The sequence below is a fragment of the Lingula anatina genome, chromosome 2 (genome assembly GCF_051362555.1).
Source record: "Lingula anatina isolate TDL-2025a chromosome 2, LinAna3.0, whole genome shotgun sequence".
NCBI classification, from domain to species: domain Eukaryota; kingdom Metazoa; phylum Brachiopoda; class Lingulata; order Lingulida; family Lingulidae; genus Lingula; species Lingula anatina.
Window position 1 is genome coordinate 12,565,317 of NC_141768.1, and position 19,963 is coordinate 12,585,279.

The following is a 19,963-nucleotide window of genomic DNA, read 5'->3' on the forward strand; positions in this document are numbered from 1 at the left end:
GAAACAAAGGTTCCCCCATTTTTTATATGTTTTAAAATTTTGTAATATACTTTATGAATTTAAAAGTGATGAATTTGATGAATTTGCTCTGTTGACATTGCCATAAATCATGCTCATTTGGTTTTTAGCATCAGAATCGGAGCAGTCCTTTGATTCCTCTGAAGAAGAGAAATCTTACAAAGTGGTAAAAGATACAGATGTTCATACCCAGATGACACAGATATCTCAGCAACAGCTGCCGGAGGAGCTTCAAATCCGGATCCAGTCTCCAGAACAGCCTGTTCCAGGAGAAGATGAGGAGCATTACCAGGAGACAGTGGAGGTCCAGGAGTACAGAGATGCCTCTCAGGAATACGAGATCAAATTTGAACCACACAAGCCAGTCACAAGCACGGCGGAAGTGCAGCAAGTTTTACAACCACAGCCTCAAGGGTACAAGATGGACATTGAAATTCAGGGTGCCCCCAGTGAGACCAGCTCCATTGTGGTGCAGCCAAAAAGTGAAGAGGTTTCTCCTGAAGTACGCCAGACTCAGCAAGTCATTATCAGTTTGGAACACCCAGAGAAAAAGAGCACTGAGGTGCGCAGAGAGGAGACTCACACAGAAGAGGTTGATGGGACAGTGAAACATGAAATCCGTACCATGGTATCCAAAGAGAGTGAAATCACAACATCAGATGTGGAAGAGACAGAGGAGTACTGGACTGAGACTTTGTCCGAGTCAGAGAAAGAAGTTATGCTGCAGGAAGAGTATGTGGTGCCAGAGGAAGTCCCTGAGTGGGCAGTAGCACCACAGTTCACTTGGGGTCTCATGTCTCTGAAAGTCATGGATGGAGAGGAGGTGAAATTTTGCTGTGAAGTCACTGGCACTCCCTCACCCACAATCACCTGGTACAAGAACAATAAACTGCTTAAAGAGAACCAGGACTTTAAGATGGAGTATAGCCCAGAGTCTCACTCCTGCACTCTGATGATAGTAGAAGTCTTCCCTCAAGATTCTGGAGAATACAAGTGTGTGGCTAGGAATATTGCAGGCCAGGCTATAACATCTGCTATGCTGGAGGTTGAATGTAAGTTTGATACCAGATGTTTATTGTTTGTAACCATAATCTTATTTATTGTTAAAAGTGTATTCTGATAGACAAATTGTATTTTCTTTAACATATCAGTTTTTAGCTTTGCAGTATTTATAGACTCTTATACTCTTGTATTTATAAATTTTGTCAGATTTGGGATGGCACACGTTTGATTGCTTATCTTCTTTTACAGCCTATGAATATGTTGCTGATACGGAAGAAGCTTCAGAATCCTTGATGTCATCAGCCTCAGTAGGGTCAGCTTCCCCAGTCAGGCTTGCCAGCACTGATCAGGTCACATTGCTGTCAGAAACACACCAAATTGTTGAAGAACTAGAGAGACTCAGAGCCCACATTCACGAGCAGTTTTCCAGTGGAGAATCTGAAAAATCAGAGGTTACGGCCAAAACTTGGAAGACTCAGCTTTCTGAAGAGGTGTTTGAAGCTACTCCTCAAGACATGAAACCTGAGGAAGCCAAGGACTTACCTGTTAGTGTCTCAGAAATGTCTGTAACACCAGGAGAAGTCACAGTTACCTTTGATTCTTCCAAAATTTCTCAGGAAGAGAAGAAAGTTGAGCAACAAGTAGCCAAAGATGAAACAGACTTTGTGAGTGAGGTATCTTTTGAGACTACTCCTCAGCAGTTACAGAAACAAGAGATTATCATTGAATTTGGAAAACCAGCTCCATCAACAACAGAAATGAGGGCTGCAGCTCAAGGGCCAGTTGAGGAACAACTCGTTGTTGAAGAAATACCAGCAGAAATCCAACCAGATGTTGCTGAGAGAAAGGAGATCACAGTTGAAGTAGCAAAGCCAGAGACTGAACGTAAAGAAATGGTAGCACAACCTCAGCTAATGACAACAACCGAAGAGGTAGCTGAAGAGGAATTCTATGATGCTTTGGAAGAACATGCCATGAAAGATGAGGAAGTGTCAGCTGAGCTTCAAACCACTGTTCCAAAAAGGCCAGAGTCTAGGACAGTACAACAGCAAATTGAAACAGTTGAACAAACAATAGAAGACTTCAAAGATGGTCCTAAACAGACTTCTGTTCAACCTGAAGAAACTATACAAGAACTTGGGGAAGCTGAAAGAGCTGTGCCTGAAAGTAGGGCATCAGAGCAAAAGCACATCACTGAACACATGGTTTCAGAAGATGTTTTGCCTGATGTGGGTGAAGAAACAAAGAGTGAAGAGCAGATAATTGTTGAATTAAAACCCTCTGAAGCAAAAGGTACCGAAGCTCTTACTGAAGAACAACAAACAATTGCTGAACAAGAGGCTGCTGAACATGTGGCTCCAGTTGAAGAAGAAACCAAAGGCACTGAAGAAGTCAGAGTTGATTTGGCTGGTGCTGCGAAAGCTGCAGAAGAAACTAGAACAGAAGAACAAAAGGCAGTCTTAGAACAAGAGGCTGCTGAACATGTGGCTCCAGAGGAAGAAGAAACCAAAGGCACTGAAGAAGTCAGAGTTGATTTGGCTGGTGCTGACAAAGCTGCAGAAGAAACTAGAACAGAAGAACAAAAGGCAGTCTTGGAGCAAGAGGCTGCTGAACATGTGGCTCCAGTCGAAGAAGAAACCAAAGGCACTGAAGAAGTCAGGGTTGATTTAGCTGGTGCTGAGAAAGGTGCAGAAGAAACTAGAACAGCAGAACAAAAGACAGTCTTAGAACAAGAGGCTGCTGAACATGTGGCTCCAGTTGAAGAAGAAACCAAAGGCACTGAAGAAGTCAGAGTTGATTTGGCTGGTGCTGACAAAGCTGCAGAAGAAACTAGAACAGAAGAACAAAAGGCAATCACTGAACAAGAGGCTGCTGAACATGTGGCTCCAGTTGAAGAAGACACCAAAGGCACTGAAGAAGTCAGGGTTGATTTGGCTGGTGCTGACAAAGCTGCAGAAGAAACTAGAACAGAAGAACAAAAGGCAATCACTGAACAAGAGGCTGCTGAACACGAGGCTCCAGTTGAGGAAGAAACCAAAGGCACTGAAGAAGTCAGGGTTGATTTGGCTGGTGCTGACAAAGCTGCAGAAGAAACTAGAACAGAAGAACAAAAGGCAGTCATGGAGCAAGAGGCTGCTGAACATGAGGCTCCAGTGGAAGAAGAAACCAAAGGCACTGAAGAAGTCAGGGTTGATTTAGCTGGTGCTGAGAAAGCTGCAGAAGAAACAAGAACAGCAGAACAAAAGACAGTCTTAGAACAAGAGGCTGCTGAACATGAGGCTCCAGTTGAAGAAGAAACCAAAGGCACTGAAGAAGTCAGGGTTGATTTGGCTGGTGCTGACAAAGCTGCAGAAGAAACTAGATCAGCAGAACAAAAGACAATCACTGAACAAGAGGCTGCTGAACATGTGGCTCCAGCTGAAGAAGAAACCAAAGGCACTGAAGAAGTCAGAGTTGATTTGGCTGGTGCTGAGAAAGCTGCAGAAGAAACTAGAACAGCAGAACAAAAGACAATCACAGAACAAGAGGTTGCTGAACATGTGGCTCCAGAGGAAGAAGAAACCAAAGGCACTGAAGAAGTCAGAGTTGATTTGGCTGGTGCTGAGAAAGCTGCAGAAGAAACTAGAACAGCAGAGCAAAAGACAATCACAGAACAAGAGGCTGCTGAACATGTGGCTCCAGAGGAAGAAGAAACCAAAGGCACTGAAGAAGTCAGAGTTGATTTGGCTGGTGCTGAGAAAGCTGCAGAAGAAACTAGAACAGCAGAACAAAAGACAGTCTTAGAACAAGAGGCTGCTGAACATGTGGCTCCAGTTGAAGAAGAAACCAAAGGCACTGAAGAAGTCAGGGTTGATTTGGCTGGTGCTGACAAAGCTGCAGAAGAAACTAGAACAGCAGAACAAAAGACAGTCTTAGAACAAGAGGCTGCTGAACATGTGGCTCCAGTTGAAGAAGAAACCAAAGGCACTGAAGAAGTCAGGGTTGATTTGGCTGGTGCTGACAAAGCTGCAGAAGAAACTAGAACAGAAGAACAAAAGGCAATCACTGAACAAGAGGCTGCTGAACATGTGGCTCCAGTTGAAGAAGACACCAAAGGCACTGAAGAAGTCAGAGTTGATTTGGCTGGTGGTGAGAAAGCTGCAGAAGAAACTAGAACAGAAGAACAAAAGGCAATCACTGAACAAGAGGCTGCTGAACATGTGGCTCCAGCTGAAGAAGAAACCAAAGGCACTGAAGAAGTCAGAGTTGATTTGGCTGGTGCTGAGAAAGCTGCAGAAGAAACTAGAACAGCAGAACAAAAGACAATCACAGAACAAGAGGCTGCTGAACATGTGGCTCCAGAGGAAGAAGAAACCAAAGGCACTGAAGAAGTCAGAGTTGATTTGGCTGGTGCTGAGAAAGCTGCAGAAGAAACTAGAACAGAAGAACAAAAGGCAGACTTAGAACAAGAGGTTGCTGAACATGTGGCTCCAGTTGAAGAAGTAACCAAAGGCACAGAAGAAGTCAGGGTTGATTTAGCTGGTGCTGAGAAAGCTGCAGAAGAAACTAGAACAGAAGAACAAAAGGCAGACTTAGAACAAGAGGCTGCTGAACACGAAGCTCCAATTGAAGAAGAAACCAAAGGCACTGAAGAAGTCAGAGTTGATTTGGCTGGTGCTGAGAAAGCTGCAGAAGAAACTAGAACAGAAGAACAAAAGGCAGACTTAGAACAAGAGGTTGCTGAACATGTGGCTCCAGTTGAAGAAGAGACCAAAGGCACTGAAGAAGTCAGGGTTGATTTGGGTGGTGCTGACAAAGCTGCAGAAGAAACTAGAACAGAAGAACAAAAGGCAATCACTGAACAAGAGGCTGCTGAACACGAGGCTCCAGTTGAGGAAGAAACCAAAGGCACTGAAGAAGTCAGAGTTGATTTGGCTGGTGCTGACAAAGCTGCAGAAGAAACTAGAACAGAAGAACAAAAGGCAGACTTAGAACAAGAGGCTGCTGAACACGAGGCTCCAATTGAAGAAGAAACTAAAGGCACTGAAGAAGTCAGAGTTGATTTGGCTGGTGCTGACAAAGCTGCAGAAGAAACTAGAACAGCAGAACAAAAGACAATCACAGAACAAGAGGCTGCTGAACATGTGGCTCCAGAGGAAGAAGAAACCATAGGCACTGAAGAAGTCAGGGTTGATTTGGCTGGTGCTGACAAAGCTGCAGAAGAAACTAGAACAGCAGAGCAAAAGACAATCACAGAACAAGAGGCTGCTGAACATGTGACTCCAGAGGAAGAAGAAACCAAAGGCACTGAAGAAATCAGGGTTGATTTGGCTGGTGCTGACAAAGCTGCAGAAGAAACTAGAACAGCAGAGCAAAAGACAATCACAGAACAAGAGGCTGCTGAACATGTGACTCCAGAGGAAGAAGAAACCAAAGGCACTGAAGAAGTCAGAGTTGATTTGGCTGGTGCTGACAAAGCTGCAGAAGAAACTAGAACAGCAGAGCAAAAGACAATCACAGAACAAGAGGCTGCTGAACATGTGGCTCCAGAGGAAGAAGAAACCAAAGGCACTGAAGAAGTCAGAGTTGATTTGGCTGGTGCTGAGAAAGCTGCAGAAGAAACGAGAACAGCAGAACAAAAGGCAGTCTTAGAACAAGAGGCAGCTGAACATTTGGCACCAGAGGAAGAAGAAACCAAAGGCACTGAAGAAGTCAGAGTTGATTTGGCTGGTGCTGAGAAAGCTGCAGAAGAAACTAGAACAGCAGAGCAAAAGACAATCACAGAACAAGAGGCTGCTGAACATGTGGCCCCAGTTGAAGAAGAAACCAAAGGCACTGAAGAAGTCAGAGTTGATTTGGCTGGTGCTGAGAAAGCGGCAGAAGAAACTAGAACAGCAGAACAAAAGGCAGTCTTAGAACAAGAGGCTGCTGAACATGTGGCTCCAGTAGAAGAAGAAACCAAAGGCACTGAAGAAGTCAGGGTTGATTTGGCTGGTGCTGAGAAAGCTGCAGAAGAAACTAGAACAGCAGAACAAAAGGCAGTCTTAGAACAAGAGGCTGCTGAACACGTTGCTCCAGTTGAAGAAGAAACCAAAGTCACCGAAGAAGTTAGGGTTGACTTGGCTGGTGCTGATAAGGTTACAGAACAATCAAGAACAGAGGAACAACAGGCAATCACAATACCAGAGATGACAGAGGAGGTTGTTCCTGAGAGTAGGGAAACACCTTCTTCAGATGAGATAGTAAGTGACCTTGCTGAAGCAGAAAAACAAACTGCAGAGACTAGAGCTGAAGAACAGAAAGCTCCAGCAGAGCTAGAAGAAGCAGCTGAAGTTGCATCTGCTCTGGAAGAAAAGAAGGAGATGGAGGAAGTAACAACAGAGTTAACATCAGCAGAGACACAAGCCCCACAAACAATGACACAGGAACAGGTCTCATTAACTGTTGAAGAATCTACTGAACAGACACCTAGTGAGGTCTCAGAGGAAGCCAAGAGTGCCAAAGAATCTTTGGTTGAATTAGGTAAAGCTGATGAGAAATCTGAAGTCACAGTGCAAGAAACCTGGAGTGAGGAGGAAATGCAGGAGATAAAACAATATGCAGAAGAAGTATCCAGTGTTATTGTGTCTCAAGCACAAGAGATATTGGTAGACTCTATCACATCAACTACTCCAAAAATGACCTTGGAAGAAGAAGAAGTTGTTCCTGTTCAGCTAACTCAGAAACTTGAAATTGAAGAAACCCCATTGGTTCAGAAACCAGAAGAAGTTGAAACCTCCGAAGAAAGTATTCTAGTAACACAAAAGGTGGAGACTGTTGAGGTGCCTGAGGATAGCCTACTAGTTGCACCTAGCTTTGATAACATGCTGGAAGATGTTACCACCAGGGAAGGAAAACAAGTAAAATTCCAGGTCATTGTTAGAGGAGTACCAACACCTAAAGTCACATGGTATTTGGATGAAGAAGAAATAGAAGAAACTGAAGAAACATTTGTAATGACTTATGAGCGCAATGTAGCCACACTTATTATCTTGAAAGTTGTACCTGAGGATGAAGGAGATTACATGGTTAAGGCAGAGAATGCAGCAGGAGAGTGTACATCCACTGCGTTTCTTCAAGTGCTTGGGCCTGAAGAAGATAAGCCAGAAGAAGAGGAGGAGGAAGAAGAAATGTTCGAGGAAACTGTTGTGGAAGAAAAGAAATCGTGGGTTGAAGTGAGAACTGATCTTGTTCAGAAACCAAAACCTGAGGATGAAGAGAAATTTAGAGAGACCATCACTGTTGAAAAACCCGAACAAGAAGTGGAAGAAGAAGAGGAAACATTTGAAGAAACTGTTATAGAAGACAAGAAATCTTGGGTGGAGGTCAGAACTGATGTTGTCCGAAAGAAACCAAAAATAGAGCAAACATCTGAGGAGACTGTAACTGTTCAAAAAACACTCCAAGAATTGGAGATGGCAGGAGACACTATACTGGTTTCACAAAAACCAGAAACAATAGAACTTCCCCAAGAAATGGCGCCTGAGATGTTCCAAGAGACCATCTTGGTTGAAAAACAACCACAACCAGTTGATGTTGAAATAACTACACAAAAGCCACAACCACAAACATTCCAAGAAGCTATCTCCATTGAGAAAGGCCCAGAAGAAGGAGGCCCACAGGAGAGAACACAAATTGAAAAATCTTTTGAGGTTATGGAAACAGAATTTGGGACAACTACAATTGAAAGGCAGCAGACAACTACCACAGTGCAGTTTGAATTTGAAAAGCCAGAACAAAGGGAGACAACAGTAGAAATAACAGAGTTGACAGCACCCGTGTTTGAGATACCATTGACTGATGTCACTTGCCGAGAGAGGCACTCAGTCACTCTAGAATGCCGAGTCACTGGGGTCCCCATGCCTCAGGTGAGATGGTACTTAGATGAAGATGAACTAGAACTTACTTCCAACTACAAGGTTACTTATGATAGAGGTGTCTGTAAGCTGGTTATACTTGAGGTATCAGATGCAGATGAAGGGGAGTACATGGTGAAAGCTGTCAATGAAGCTGGTGAGAGCACCTCCACAGGATATCTCACTGTAGAAGGTAGGTAAAAGGAGAATCACTTGTTATGCATCATATTGTTATACTTGGACATGACATAATACCGTTTAATGCTGTTTGAAAGAAATGCAAATTTGATGAAATGTTTTGTGCACATTCAATTGAGTTTCTTCAAAATTCTATGCACTTCCTTAAGCTGAATGCCTTGAACTCGTGATATGAATAAAATTTGGGGGTATTTTATATTAAACAAATTTGCATGTAATACATTTGAATAAAACTTGCTAAAGAATTCGAAATATATGTTTGCATTGCAGCACCTGAAGAAGAACAACCAAGGGAGACAACTGAGGAGACAGTCCAAATTGTTCAACATGTGGCTGACGTGACAGAAACAGTGGTTGAACAAATCACAGAAGTTGAGGAGCTCAGAGAAGTTCCTGTCTTCACTAGAACTCTTCACACTATAGATACAGTAGAAGGCAAGCCAGTGACTTTCGAATGTTATGTCACAGGTCACCCTGAGCCAACGATTAAGTGGTATCAGGTAAGTTCTTTTGGAAGGTTCATTGATGTTAGGAAATATTGATATAATTATGGAGATATGTGTGATCAGTGTTTGTGCAGAGTTTGATTTATTGTAGTAGATGCCTTAATTTTTTCAGCAATGCATATCATGAAATAGCTAGAAAATTTCTTGAAAGTGTGAATAGATGAGAGTGCATTAAAAGATTGAATATCCTGAATTTAAAATGTTAATATCTAAGAAATAATTGTTTTCGTAAAATAGCACATTTACGATGCCTTCTGTAATAGATATTTGAAAAAAAAAATTTTTTTAAAGATTAAATGTTTATGCCTTTTTTTATAATAATAGGAGAATGTTGAGATCCAGACCAGTGATCACCTGCAGATAAGTTACAAAGATGGCCGTTGCACACTTCACATACCCAGCTGTACACTGGAGGATGAAGCAGACTATGTGTGCGAGGCCGTTAATGAAGCTGGCAAAATTACAACATGGGCCGAACTTTTCGTTGAAAGTAAGCCACTGTTGATATTGCTTCGGCTCATTCTATTTTTGGTGTGTTTAGCAAGAGCAGTAGTAAGTATGGTGTCTGCTGCCTCTATTGCACTAGTGAGTTGTGTAGGATAGGTGGTGACAGTCAAAGTCAAGACAGGCTGGGAGCAACATTTTATAGAAGACACGGGGTGTATATTGGGTGGACTCGAGATGTAGATGCTATTGAGATAGAATTTCTCAAAAAAGTTTTTTGCTTTGCTATGATTTGGGCTGTTTATTTGTTGCCCTTATAGGTTTATAAGCTTTGCAACACTATCTTTATTTTGTCTTATCCTGGGTGAAACTCTTTTCAACAGCGTTTATAGATATTCACCAGAAGATGGAAATTTCTTTAGTTTTCTTTTAGAAATTTTCTTTGGATTTACATTATGTTATGGAATGTTAATTATTTGATTGTTATTGCTTTGGTAAACCGTAAGATGGCTGTATATCATTTCACATGAGTTAATATGCTGTATTTTATTTATTTTTCTTTTTTCATCTTTTTTTTGCATTTCATTTTGTTTTTAATCACATAGTACTAGGTTCTAGTTCTAGGTAGCTTTGATAGAATAACATAGTGCTCGTCAAAAGTTTAATTTTAATGCTAACTACAGAATTCAGTATTGACATGAGGTTTTGGAACATTGCATTTCCTGACAATGTTAGGACCAATCCTGCATTCTCATTATGCAGATAATAATTTTTAGCACAATATGTGCCTCACTTTTATATAATTCTAATTCTACCTGTCATATGTCATAATATTTATGCTAGTCTTGGGGGAACTTTTTAAAACCTTTTTATCTTAATACTTCACTTCACTAAATACTTCATTTTCCTCAGCTTTCCACTCTTCTTAACTTAACTTCCTCTCTCTCTGGGGGTACATTCTACTTTAAGTTTGCACTGCTGTTGAAAGTGAAACCAATCACAGAAAACCCAATCAGAAGTGTTATTTTGTTCCTTGTCAGAAACATCTAACTAATTGCTCAGTTCTACAGTAATATTGAACACAGTGATTAATATATTTCCAAAATTTGCCGCCTCCCAGAACAAATGCAAATAACCTTTCATTTTCAGTAACCCTATTATGTTTATTGGTAAGCTACCAAGCCATTCATCCTACAAATAACCCTCATAACTTAACATTAAAATAACCATTCCATATCTAACTTAAAAACTCAACCTTGCCACAAGTATATAATTTTACTTTCTTTTCCCTTATTTGTACAGAGGCTATTGAAGAAGTTCTTTATGAAGAGTTCTATGAAATTGAAGTTGACATACTCCTCAAGTGGCAGAAATCCCAATCAAGACAAAAGTCTGACAAAGAACTGATACCCCGGATTCTATAGTCGCGCTTTCCACTTTATAAAAGCTTCTTTAAAAATTAAGCTTAGCATCATGGGAGCATTGAGATGAAATAGGTCAAACAGAAGAAAACAATCAAATCTTTTCTTGAACTATTAAAAGAAAAATTAGAAAACAAAATTAAAGAGCTGTTGGTGTGTCACTTAAACTATTTGGAATTACAAAAACATTTGGCATGTCTTCCCATTCTTCTTAGTTTTACCGTCTGTTAGAACTTGTGTGAGTGCTGTCAGTGACCCTCCTCCCATGATGCTTTGCTCTGGTATGTTGTATATAATGTGATATAAATGAAATCTCTATTGTGATTGGTTGGGTTCACTTTCAACAGCATGGAAACAAATTAATCCATTTTTCCTAGTAATTATATATCTATATCCTTCACTCTGCAAACTAAAGAGCAGTAAGCTAACTGATTTATATCTTGTAAATCTAAATCACAATCATAACACAATAGGATTAGACATTCACCATCATATAGCTGGTAGTACTATTTAGATAGAAACGGAACTTATTAAAATCCAGAGATTTGGAATATCTTGATTTTTAGAATGTGAAAAGGCTGAGGAAAGTGAACTCGATCAAACTCGTGAAGTTGAAGTCACACATCAGGATGATAAAGCAAGATGTACAATAGGTTGGCAACCCCTCCCCATAGTGATGGTGGAAGATGGCAGCATGTGGATATTTATGATCATTTTCATGCTATTGGCTATCGCCGTACAATTCATTGCGTGGCTCCTTAGTATTTCAGCAAATTCTTCAGACTTTACGTAATGATAATGACTTTCACAAATCAAACTTTTTTCTAGATCATGGCTGCTGAGGATGCAGCCTTTGAGAATTACATATTCTAAGAGTGATGCTGTTATTGTCACTTTGTTACTATGCTTGGTGTCTTTTTTTGAAGTTGTTACAGCATGGAACTTTTTGGCTGTCAGGCTATGAGATTGTTAAACCTTCTGCATTTGTTTAGTAGCATTTGTTATGTAGTCTCACCAGTTTCTTTTATATTCCACCCTTATGTGGTATACCCAATACAATTTCTAAGTCAAGAGGCTTGTGCAATGAAAAACTAACCAAATGCAGTAGGTAGTATTGAAAAACAATGTACCTAAGTTATTTCTAAGCAGGTGAGCTGCTAATTACATTTCAATAAAGAGGGGAGCCAGTAGGTAATTTTTAGAAATTTGACAAGTTGCCGTAGGATGATTAATAGTAGAAAAAAATTAGAGGTTTGGGAAAATTGGTGTGACTTCAATGAAAACATTGTAAATAGTGCGCATAGATGTAATAATAAAAGTACTGTCTTTGTCATCGCAAACTGTATTTTGTTAATAATGAATTTTTATTTGTCATATCTGATCTGTATTGAAATTAAGCTCTAAACTTGCTGCACTCCCTGTAACTGCACTGTAAAACCCCTACGATCGTGCTCTGAATGCACCATGCTATATACGCTCACCTGCAGATGTAATTTAGGTAGACTGTCGTGTATCCCTTCTACCCATTGTATGTGTGTTGATTTGGTGTACTGTACATAACATATTGGAGTCAAGGTAGATATAGCTTTTAAGATGGTATGTGATATAAGATTAGAGTGGATTTCAACCAACAAAGCTGTATTTATTAGTAGATTCCTTGATGTATTGTGAACCTCATATCAATGCATGTTCTTGCAAATGGATGTACCTAATGGAGCATGTGCTATTATGAAAATCCCAAGTTTGTACTTACTTTTTTGAAAAGTTGTTTCATTGAATTTTGGCATGAACCAGCCCTCCAGACATTTTGTCAGCATTTAAATGATATGGAGTTTTAGGTGGGTTTTTTTCTGATATATTTATTGATTATTTGAAATTATACTTGCATTTTTGCATTTTAAAAGAAAATATTATGTAAAACACAATATTATGCAATGGTTTGTGCATATGTTCTCATAATTGTTTTTATAGCATGTTTTTGATAATAAAAAAGGTTTAAATGCTCCTGATGCATGTGCCATGTGTGAAAATGTCAATCACTTTTATGTATGTGGGTGTGGTTGTTCAAGTGTAAGTTTGCACAGTGTGAATGTGTGTGTGTGTGTGTGTGTGTGTGTGTGTGTGTGTGTGTGAGAGAGAAATGGTTGTAAGTCCAGTGTACAATTGACACTGTTTGACAGAGTTCTTCTCTCACCATCTACCCCTTCTAAAAAAATATGCACTTGGTTTTGTAGAAAATTTTGGAGCACAATCACATGTCCCAGTCCCTAGTTGTTACCTCATTTGTCACCTTTGTGCTGTGCATGATTGTACTGGGGTGCATCGCATGGTTCCTATTGGAATTGCCTGTAAGTTGGGTTTTGGAGGCTACTAGAATTTTTGGTAGCCAATGAAGGGAGGGAGTCTTTGAATAACATGGCAGCAAAGTGACAGAGAGGACTAGCATTGCTTATGAGATTTGGCACAAAGACATAAAATTTTTCAGTGTATCCAAAATGCTCATGTTTGTGTTTCACTTATACCAGTGCAAATTTTTTCTGCTGTTATCATTTTCTGTTTTGAATGCTTGATTTTGCATTTCCAACCCAATGATTGTATTAGAATTGAGCCAATGGTATTTGTGCAAAATGCATAAATGGTAAAATGTCTTGATTTTTTAAACCACTCTGGTTTTATATACAGTATATGAAGAAAAAATTCATTTTTGGAAAAAAATAACATGAAGATTACAAGACATTTTGCCCATGTTTCTTATTGTTTTGTGGTGATGGGTTTTGATACTAAATTATTCTTTTAGAGCAACTTTGGTTTTAACCCCTGTATTGGATGCTTGTTTGAACAGAAATAGTTTTTCCCGCTGACTTGAAGCTTTGCTGAATTGAAGAAAAGTGACATTCACAGCCTAACTATACTTGAGTTACACACAAAAAGATTATTCTATGAACAAATCAACTCTTGCCTTAGGCTACTGACTAAGGCTAAATAAATTGAACACAGTCGTACAAGTTAAATATGCCTGAGAAACTATTTTTAATTGATACTTTTCCAAATTTCAAAATTTCAGGAAAAAAAGGTCACCTAGTTTCACTCTGATATTCTATTTTGTGACATGGTAGCTTTGATACTTGACATCAGTATTACACACAATTATTGTTTCAAAACCACTTTAGACTGACTCAAAAATGTTTTAAATGCTTCCAAAGAAATATGTTCATGCATATAAAACCTGCAGTTTTTTATTGAAGAAACAAATGGCTTATTACATGGTTATTAAGTATGACAAATTAATGACCCCATTCTGTTCTGCCATTGGTCCAAATTATTTCAGTGCTTGCTGTTGTATATCAAGTACCAACAAAAATCAAAAGCCATTCCAAAACTTCACTCGGGATATATCACATGACTTGGGAACATCTTTGTTTGCTCAACCTAAAAAAGAAAGTATGTAACAAATAATGGGGATAAATACACATGCATATAATTATCCATCATTAATTGTCAAACAATGATATATTATCAAAATATTAATTAATTAATACTAATGACTAAAAATTGTGAAGAATATCATTAGCCTTTTATTTTTGAGCATTGAATTGTTGCAAAAAACTCTGTCACTTTTCTCTTTAGTGTCAGATTCAATAGATTTAAACAACACTCAAAATGTTATATTTAAATGATGTGCTATTCAACATAATTCATACATCTCATGTATGTAAAGTCTACCTACTATTTACACCAACGTACAAAAGTGATACAAAAACAAAGTGATCTTTTATGGAACAACTTTTGTCAAAAATATTTCACAAGAATCACGGGAATTTAAAGCAGGCCTGTTCATATGGTAACTTAAATATTGTAATGTAACATCATACAAACTCAAACTTAAACTCAAATTCCTCTGTGGCATAAATGTATCATTTTAAGACAAGGAATGTTTTAATATCATCATGATCACACAGTACATTTCTCAATTAATTTGCTTGGAAAAGTAATAAACCTGAGGTAGCTGGTGACAGGAGTTTCATTAAAAAGTTTTGGGGCAAACCTTAGACTTCTCAAACTGTTGAGATAAGCAGTCTTTTGGATGCCTTGTTAAAGGAATATCGTTGACTAAATAACACAGTTGAGATTGTATTTCAACACTAGTCCAAGATTGAGTTGGCCTGTAAGCTTTATGGTAAATGGTCTGTTAAACACTCACTTCACAGAGTTTTGTAATAAGAAAAGGGAAGTGCCTTGTTAATAAATTCAGATTTCTTGTTCAATCTCTACTTATCACACCTCAGGCAGTTATACAGATGAAAATCACAGTATTTTTTTAAATCCAGTGATTGTATTTTAATTATTTTTCTCTAAAATGAAATGGATTGATTTGTGCTTCAAACCCAGCATTAAAAAAGAAGTCCTAAATGTGTGCAGTGCTTTTTGAATTATTATGCTCTTTAAGATGCAGATTATAAGATTTGGCTAGTTATGCATATATACTTGCCCAAAATATTCAGAAACATCGTTAATTTGAGTACTTATAAAATAACCATATGAGCTAAGGTAAATATTTTAACCAAATATTGGTGGTTAATGCACGTACCATTCTTTACATTTTTAAACTGAAGATTTCCCCCATTACATTGAATAGTCTATAATTATTTTAAAAAAACTTCATGTTTCTGAGCTTTTATGGTCAAGTGTATTTTGATCTTCAGCAGAATTCTCCCTTAAATCTTGTCTCTGTAAAATACAATATAATTCAGTGTAATCTCAAATCAGAGTAAAAAATCTGTTTTTCCAAAGAAACATAATACCAAGATGAACCTAGATGTGGAACCAGCAATTTAAAAGGAAAAGGGAAGTGCGTGACTTTTTCATTCATATTTCGGTTATCAATATGTTGTGAATTCTTACATTTTTTTATCGAAGGCAAAAATAAGATTGATGATATTTCTGAGAGACTGTTTTAAGAAAAAACTGTAAAATGATGAATTAGCCTATAAAATGGCATGCATTATTTGCTGATCATAGAATTTTTTTTTTTATTGAAGTATTATAGTGGAAAGAGTACATAGACAACAGTGAGAGAACACTTGTACTACACCACAAATATTACACAAACTCCACTTTGAACAACAATTGCAGAATATTAATTTCATATTAAAAAATTCCAGAATATTAATTTCATATTAAAAAATTCCTCCATGTTGATCAGTACTGACTGAGTTACTCTATTTAAAATCTTCACACTTTTAACTGTGAAATATTATTGTGTAATTTCAAAATTAAAAAGTATATACATTAAGAAAAGAGCAATATTTCTTTACAATGAAAATATTCCAATTTTCCACATTCCCCTTAATTCAGTATTATAGCCATGTGAAAATTGTCTTTTATCAGATCAAATAAATGGAAAATAGAAAGGTGTTTCATGTGTTTAAGTGTCTGTACAGACTGTCAGGCATTTTCATTTAAACAATTTCAACCGTGATAAGATGTAGTTTTATGTGAACGGAAAAAGAAATGTGGTGCAGAAATGCCAAGGTTCAGCAATGAAAGTTTATGTTGCTAAAGCCAAGATTACATTTGAAAATGTGTAAATGTAATCTAGGCTTTAATTGATGACAAATAATATTGCCATGTAGTAGAACAATTAGGTTGTAAGCACAGTGTGGAGGTATTCACAAACTTTTAAGGGAACTTTCCAGCAGATGTGTTAAACTAAACCGTTGATGAAGAATCTTGTTGTCTAGATGATAATAATGATGATATGGAAAAAAAAAGAAATCGTAAAATTATTAATTGAAGGTAAAAAAGTAGAATAGAAAGATGTAAAATGTTAAATTTTGGTGAAAAATGAAAACATGATATTGAAATATGTGGCAACAAAAAACTTGATGCACTGTCCTGCTGATTGTATGCTACCATAAGAAATGATTTCCTAGGAGTAACATTCCATCCTGAGTAGCTTTACAAGGTGGCAAGTATTTTTTTCACTTTAAGATATTGTAGTGGCAGCATGAATGAATACTTGAATTGCATGAACTTTTTTATCCGTTTGCTAATATTATGACACTTTTCTAAACTGTAATTGATTTCACATATTTTTTTCAATTTCTTTAACTTCTAGAAGAGACCACAGATGTTGAAGAAGAAGAAGAAGAACAAACAACTGTCACAGAAGAAGTAGAGGAAACTACCACAGTTACCCAAGAAATAATCCAAGAAGTTACACCAGGGGAGATCTTTACTGAACAGATTTCTGTTCAGGCACCTGCACAGCAGCCCACTCCAGTAGAACTGGTATTTGAAGTACCAAAAGAACAAGTCACTGAAGAAGAAACAATTATTACAACAGAAACAACTGAAGTTACCAAACCTGAAGTTGCCCCAGTTGTGGAAGAGGTTATTGAAGAGGAAACAAAAGAAGTAGAAACTGTCATTGAAGAAGTAACAGAGGTACCTAAGCCTGATGTGTCTGAGGTATCAGGAGAGACCATCACTATAGAAAAGGAACTACCACAGCCCGTGTCTGAAGTTAAGCCATCTGTGACAGTTGGTGAAGCTGTGGAGTTGACATTTGATGTGGGAGACAAGTTGGCACCTGGAGTAACCCCAGCTGAGGTCCAGATTTCCTTCCCCAAGGATGAGAAACCAGAGCAACAGGTATTTGAACAGGTGCTACAGAAACCAGAGGAGGAGGGTGTTCCTCTCCAAAAGGCAGAGCCTGAAATCCCTGTACAAGTAGAGTCTCACAGAGAAGAAATAACGATTGGTGTAGAGGAAAAAGAAACCAAACTCCTCCCCACAACAGAACAGGTTGAACTAACAGCCCCAGTTGTAGAGAAACCTGAAGTTGGTGAGGCACCTGTCTTTGTCAAGCCACTTAGTAATATAACAGAAACTGAAGGAAAGCTTGTCCGATTTGAATGCAAAGTTACTGGTCATCCAAAGCCAGATATCACTTGGTCACTTGATGAAGAACAGCTTGTCGATGAGCAAGTGTATGATTTCATTGAACTTGAAGATGGAACCTGTGTACTGGTCATCCAAGAAACATTCCCTGAAGATGAAGGGGAATATACCTGTAAGGCTGTCAACCAACATGGACAGGCAACCAGCACTGCAGAGCTGTTCCTGAAAGGTAAGAATGTTGATATGACTGACCTTGTTGGCAGTAAAATCTCATTTTGGTTCCCCATTTATATTGTGAACATAGCATTACAAAAGGCCTCCCATCAGTATGAAATACTTTTTATGCATCAACAACTTTTTTGTTGTTCAAAGATCTAGCTTAATCTGTCATGCACTATCTCTTGTCTTAAACCCATGAAAAATATCTTTATTACAGTCATTCTACAAATAAGTTTAAAGAAACATTTGTCATTGACTTTTATTATACCTATATTCTATTATCTTTTCTATCTTCCACACACCCTTGGCTTGGAGTGCTATTTCTTCATTTTGACCTTGGTTTGTTGAATTTGGCATGTCTGTTTGTTGGTGTTTCATATATGTGATGAAGTTATATGAATTTTATTGAATGATTTGATGATTTGTTGTGTTGATCATTTTGCGTGTTGAAATATTTTGTGTGATTTTGGAATGCATGCTTGCCTGAACTTGGAGATTAAATAAAGGAGTAAGTCATGAATTAATTTTGTCACAACAAAATTGGTTGCTTATATAGTTCATTATTGATGTTCTTTTTGTATGGTACTTGTTTATGTATGATGATTTATGTAAATTTTATAAATATGTGTGCATAAACTTTGCCATAGAGGAATATGAAGGATGGCTAATGTATTTGATAGGGTTATACAAAACAGGTTACTAACAGTTAGATTTAGTAAATAACACTTTGTGGATGTTTCTCTTTCATAAGGCACTTACACCAGGATGGCTTTTGATATTGTTATTATTTTTGTACCTTAAGTAATACATAATTTGGATTCACGGTGCACATACACTAAAACAGCTTTTCACTGATAATGTTACATAGAGCACTTCAGTTGGGTTCCAATGATTATACTTTAAGGTGGAATTAAAGGGTTTGATAGACTTGCTATGCAAGTATGTACTTCCGTGAGCTTCCAATTTTAGCACATGTTATAACAGCATCTGTTGGATTTTGCATGGACTGGCTACTTTACTAAGTAACAAGGGTGTAGTGGTAAGATGTCAAATGAATAGGTTTACATACATGTGCATTTGGTTGACTATTTACATAGCAGAACCAAAGGCTCCAAGTGATGTAAAGACAAATGAAGCTAAAGCAACAGAAGATGCCATATTAGCTGAAGCAGTGGAAGAAGAATTGGTTGATGAATCAATTGCAGGGTGGCAGTCAGATGTGATTCCCAAATCTATAGAAGGAAGAGAAGAACAGATTTCATCTGAAGCTGAAGCAGAGCAGGCTGTTGCACCAGCTACAACAAAAGAACAGACAGCACAGTTGGAATACGAAATTCCAGAAAAAGTTGCTGTAGAGGCTGTAGTCACACAGCCTGAAGAAGAAATTTCACAAAAGAAATTGCTTACTGAAGCCAAAACAGAAGAGGTGGCCAGTGTTGAACTTGAGATCACCGAGGAAACTAAGCCTGAGGAGGTATCTCCTGCTCCTAGTGAGGAAGTACCATCTGAGGTTAAGGACGCAGAAAAGAAATTGCCTTCTGAAGCCAAAACTGAAGAACAGGTGGCCAGTGTTGAACTTGAGATCACAGAGGAAACTAAGCCAGAGGAGGTATCTACTGCTCCTAGTGAGGAAGTACCATCTGAGGTTAAGGAGGCAGAAAAGAAATTGCCTTCTGAAGCCAAAACTGAAGAACAGATAGCCTCTATTGAACTTGAGATCACAGAGGAAACTAAACCTGAGGAGGTATCTACTGCTCCTAGTGAGGAAGTACCATCTGAGGTAAAGGAGGCAGAAAAGAGACTTCCATCAGAAGCCAAAACCGAAGAACAGGTGGCCAGTGTTGAACTTGAGATCACAGAGGAAACTAAGCCTGAGGAGGTGTCTACTGCACCTAGTGAGGAAGTTCCATCTGAGGTTAGGGAGGCAGAAAAGAAATTGCCTTCTGAAGCCAAAACCGAAGAACAGGTGGCCAGTGTTGAACTTGAGATCACAGAGGAAACTAAACCTGATGAGGTATCTACTGCTCCTAGTGAGGAAGTACCATCTGAGGTTAAGGAGGCAGAAAAGAAATTGCCTACTGAAGCCAAAACCGAAGAACAGGTGGCCAGTGTTGAACTTGAGATCACAGAGGAAACTAAGCCTGAGGAGGTATCTACTGCTCCTAGTGAGGAAGTACCATCTGAGGTAAAGGAGGCAGAAAAGAAATTGCCTTCTGAAGCCAAAACAGAAGAACAGGTTGCCTCTATTGAACTTGAGATCACCGAGGAAACTAAGCCTGAGGAGGTATCTACTGCTCCCAGTGAGGAAGTGCCATCTGAGGTTAAGGAGGCAGAAAAGAAATTGCCTACTGAAGCCAAAACCGAAGAACAGGTGGCC

At 38.5% G+C, this 19,963-nt stretch overlaps 1 protein-coding gene across 1 annotated transcript in view; it reads left to right on the top strand.

Moving 5' to 3' along the window:
- LOC106161264 (uncharacterized) overlaps window positions 1-19,963 on the top strand; it is a 298,900-nt gene that overhangs the window by 100,848 nt on the left and 178,089 nt on the right. Inside the window, exons 99-104 of the mRNA XM_087004995.1 lie at window positions 129-1,070; window positions 1,270-8,088; window positions 8,364-8,593; window positions 8,924-9,089; window positions 16,583-17,596; window positions 18,684-19,906. Of these exons, the coding sequence (XP_086861121.1) occupies window positions 129-1,070; window positions 1,270-8,088; window positions 8,364-8,593; window positions 8,924-9,089; window positions 16,583-17,596; window positions 18,684-19,906 (10,394 nt within the window). The remainder of the gene's footprint in view (window positions 1-128; window positions 1,071-1,269; window positions 8,089-8,363; window positions 8,594-8,923; window positions 9,090-16,582; window positions 17,597-18,683; window positions 19,907-19,963) is intronic.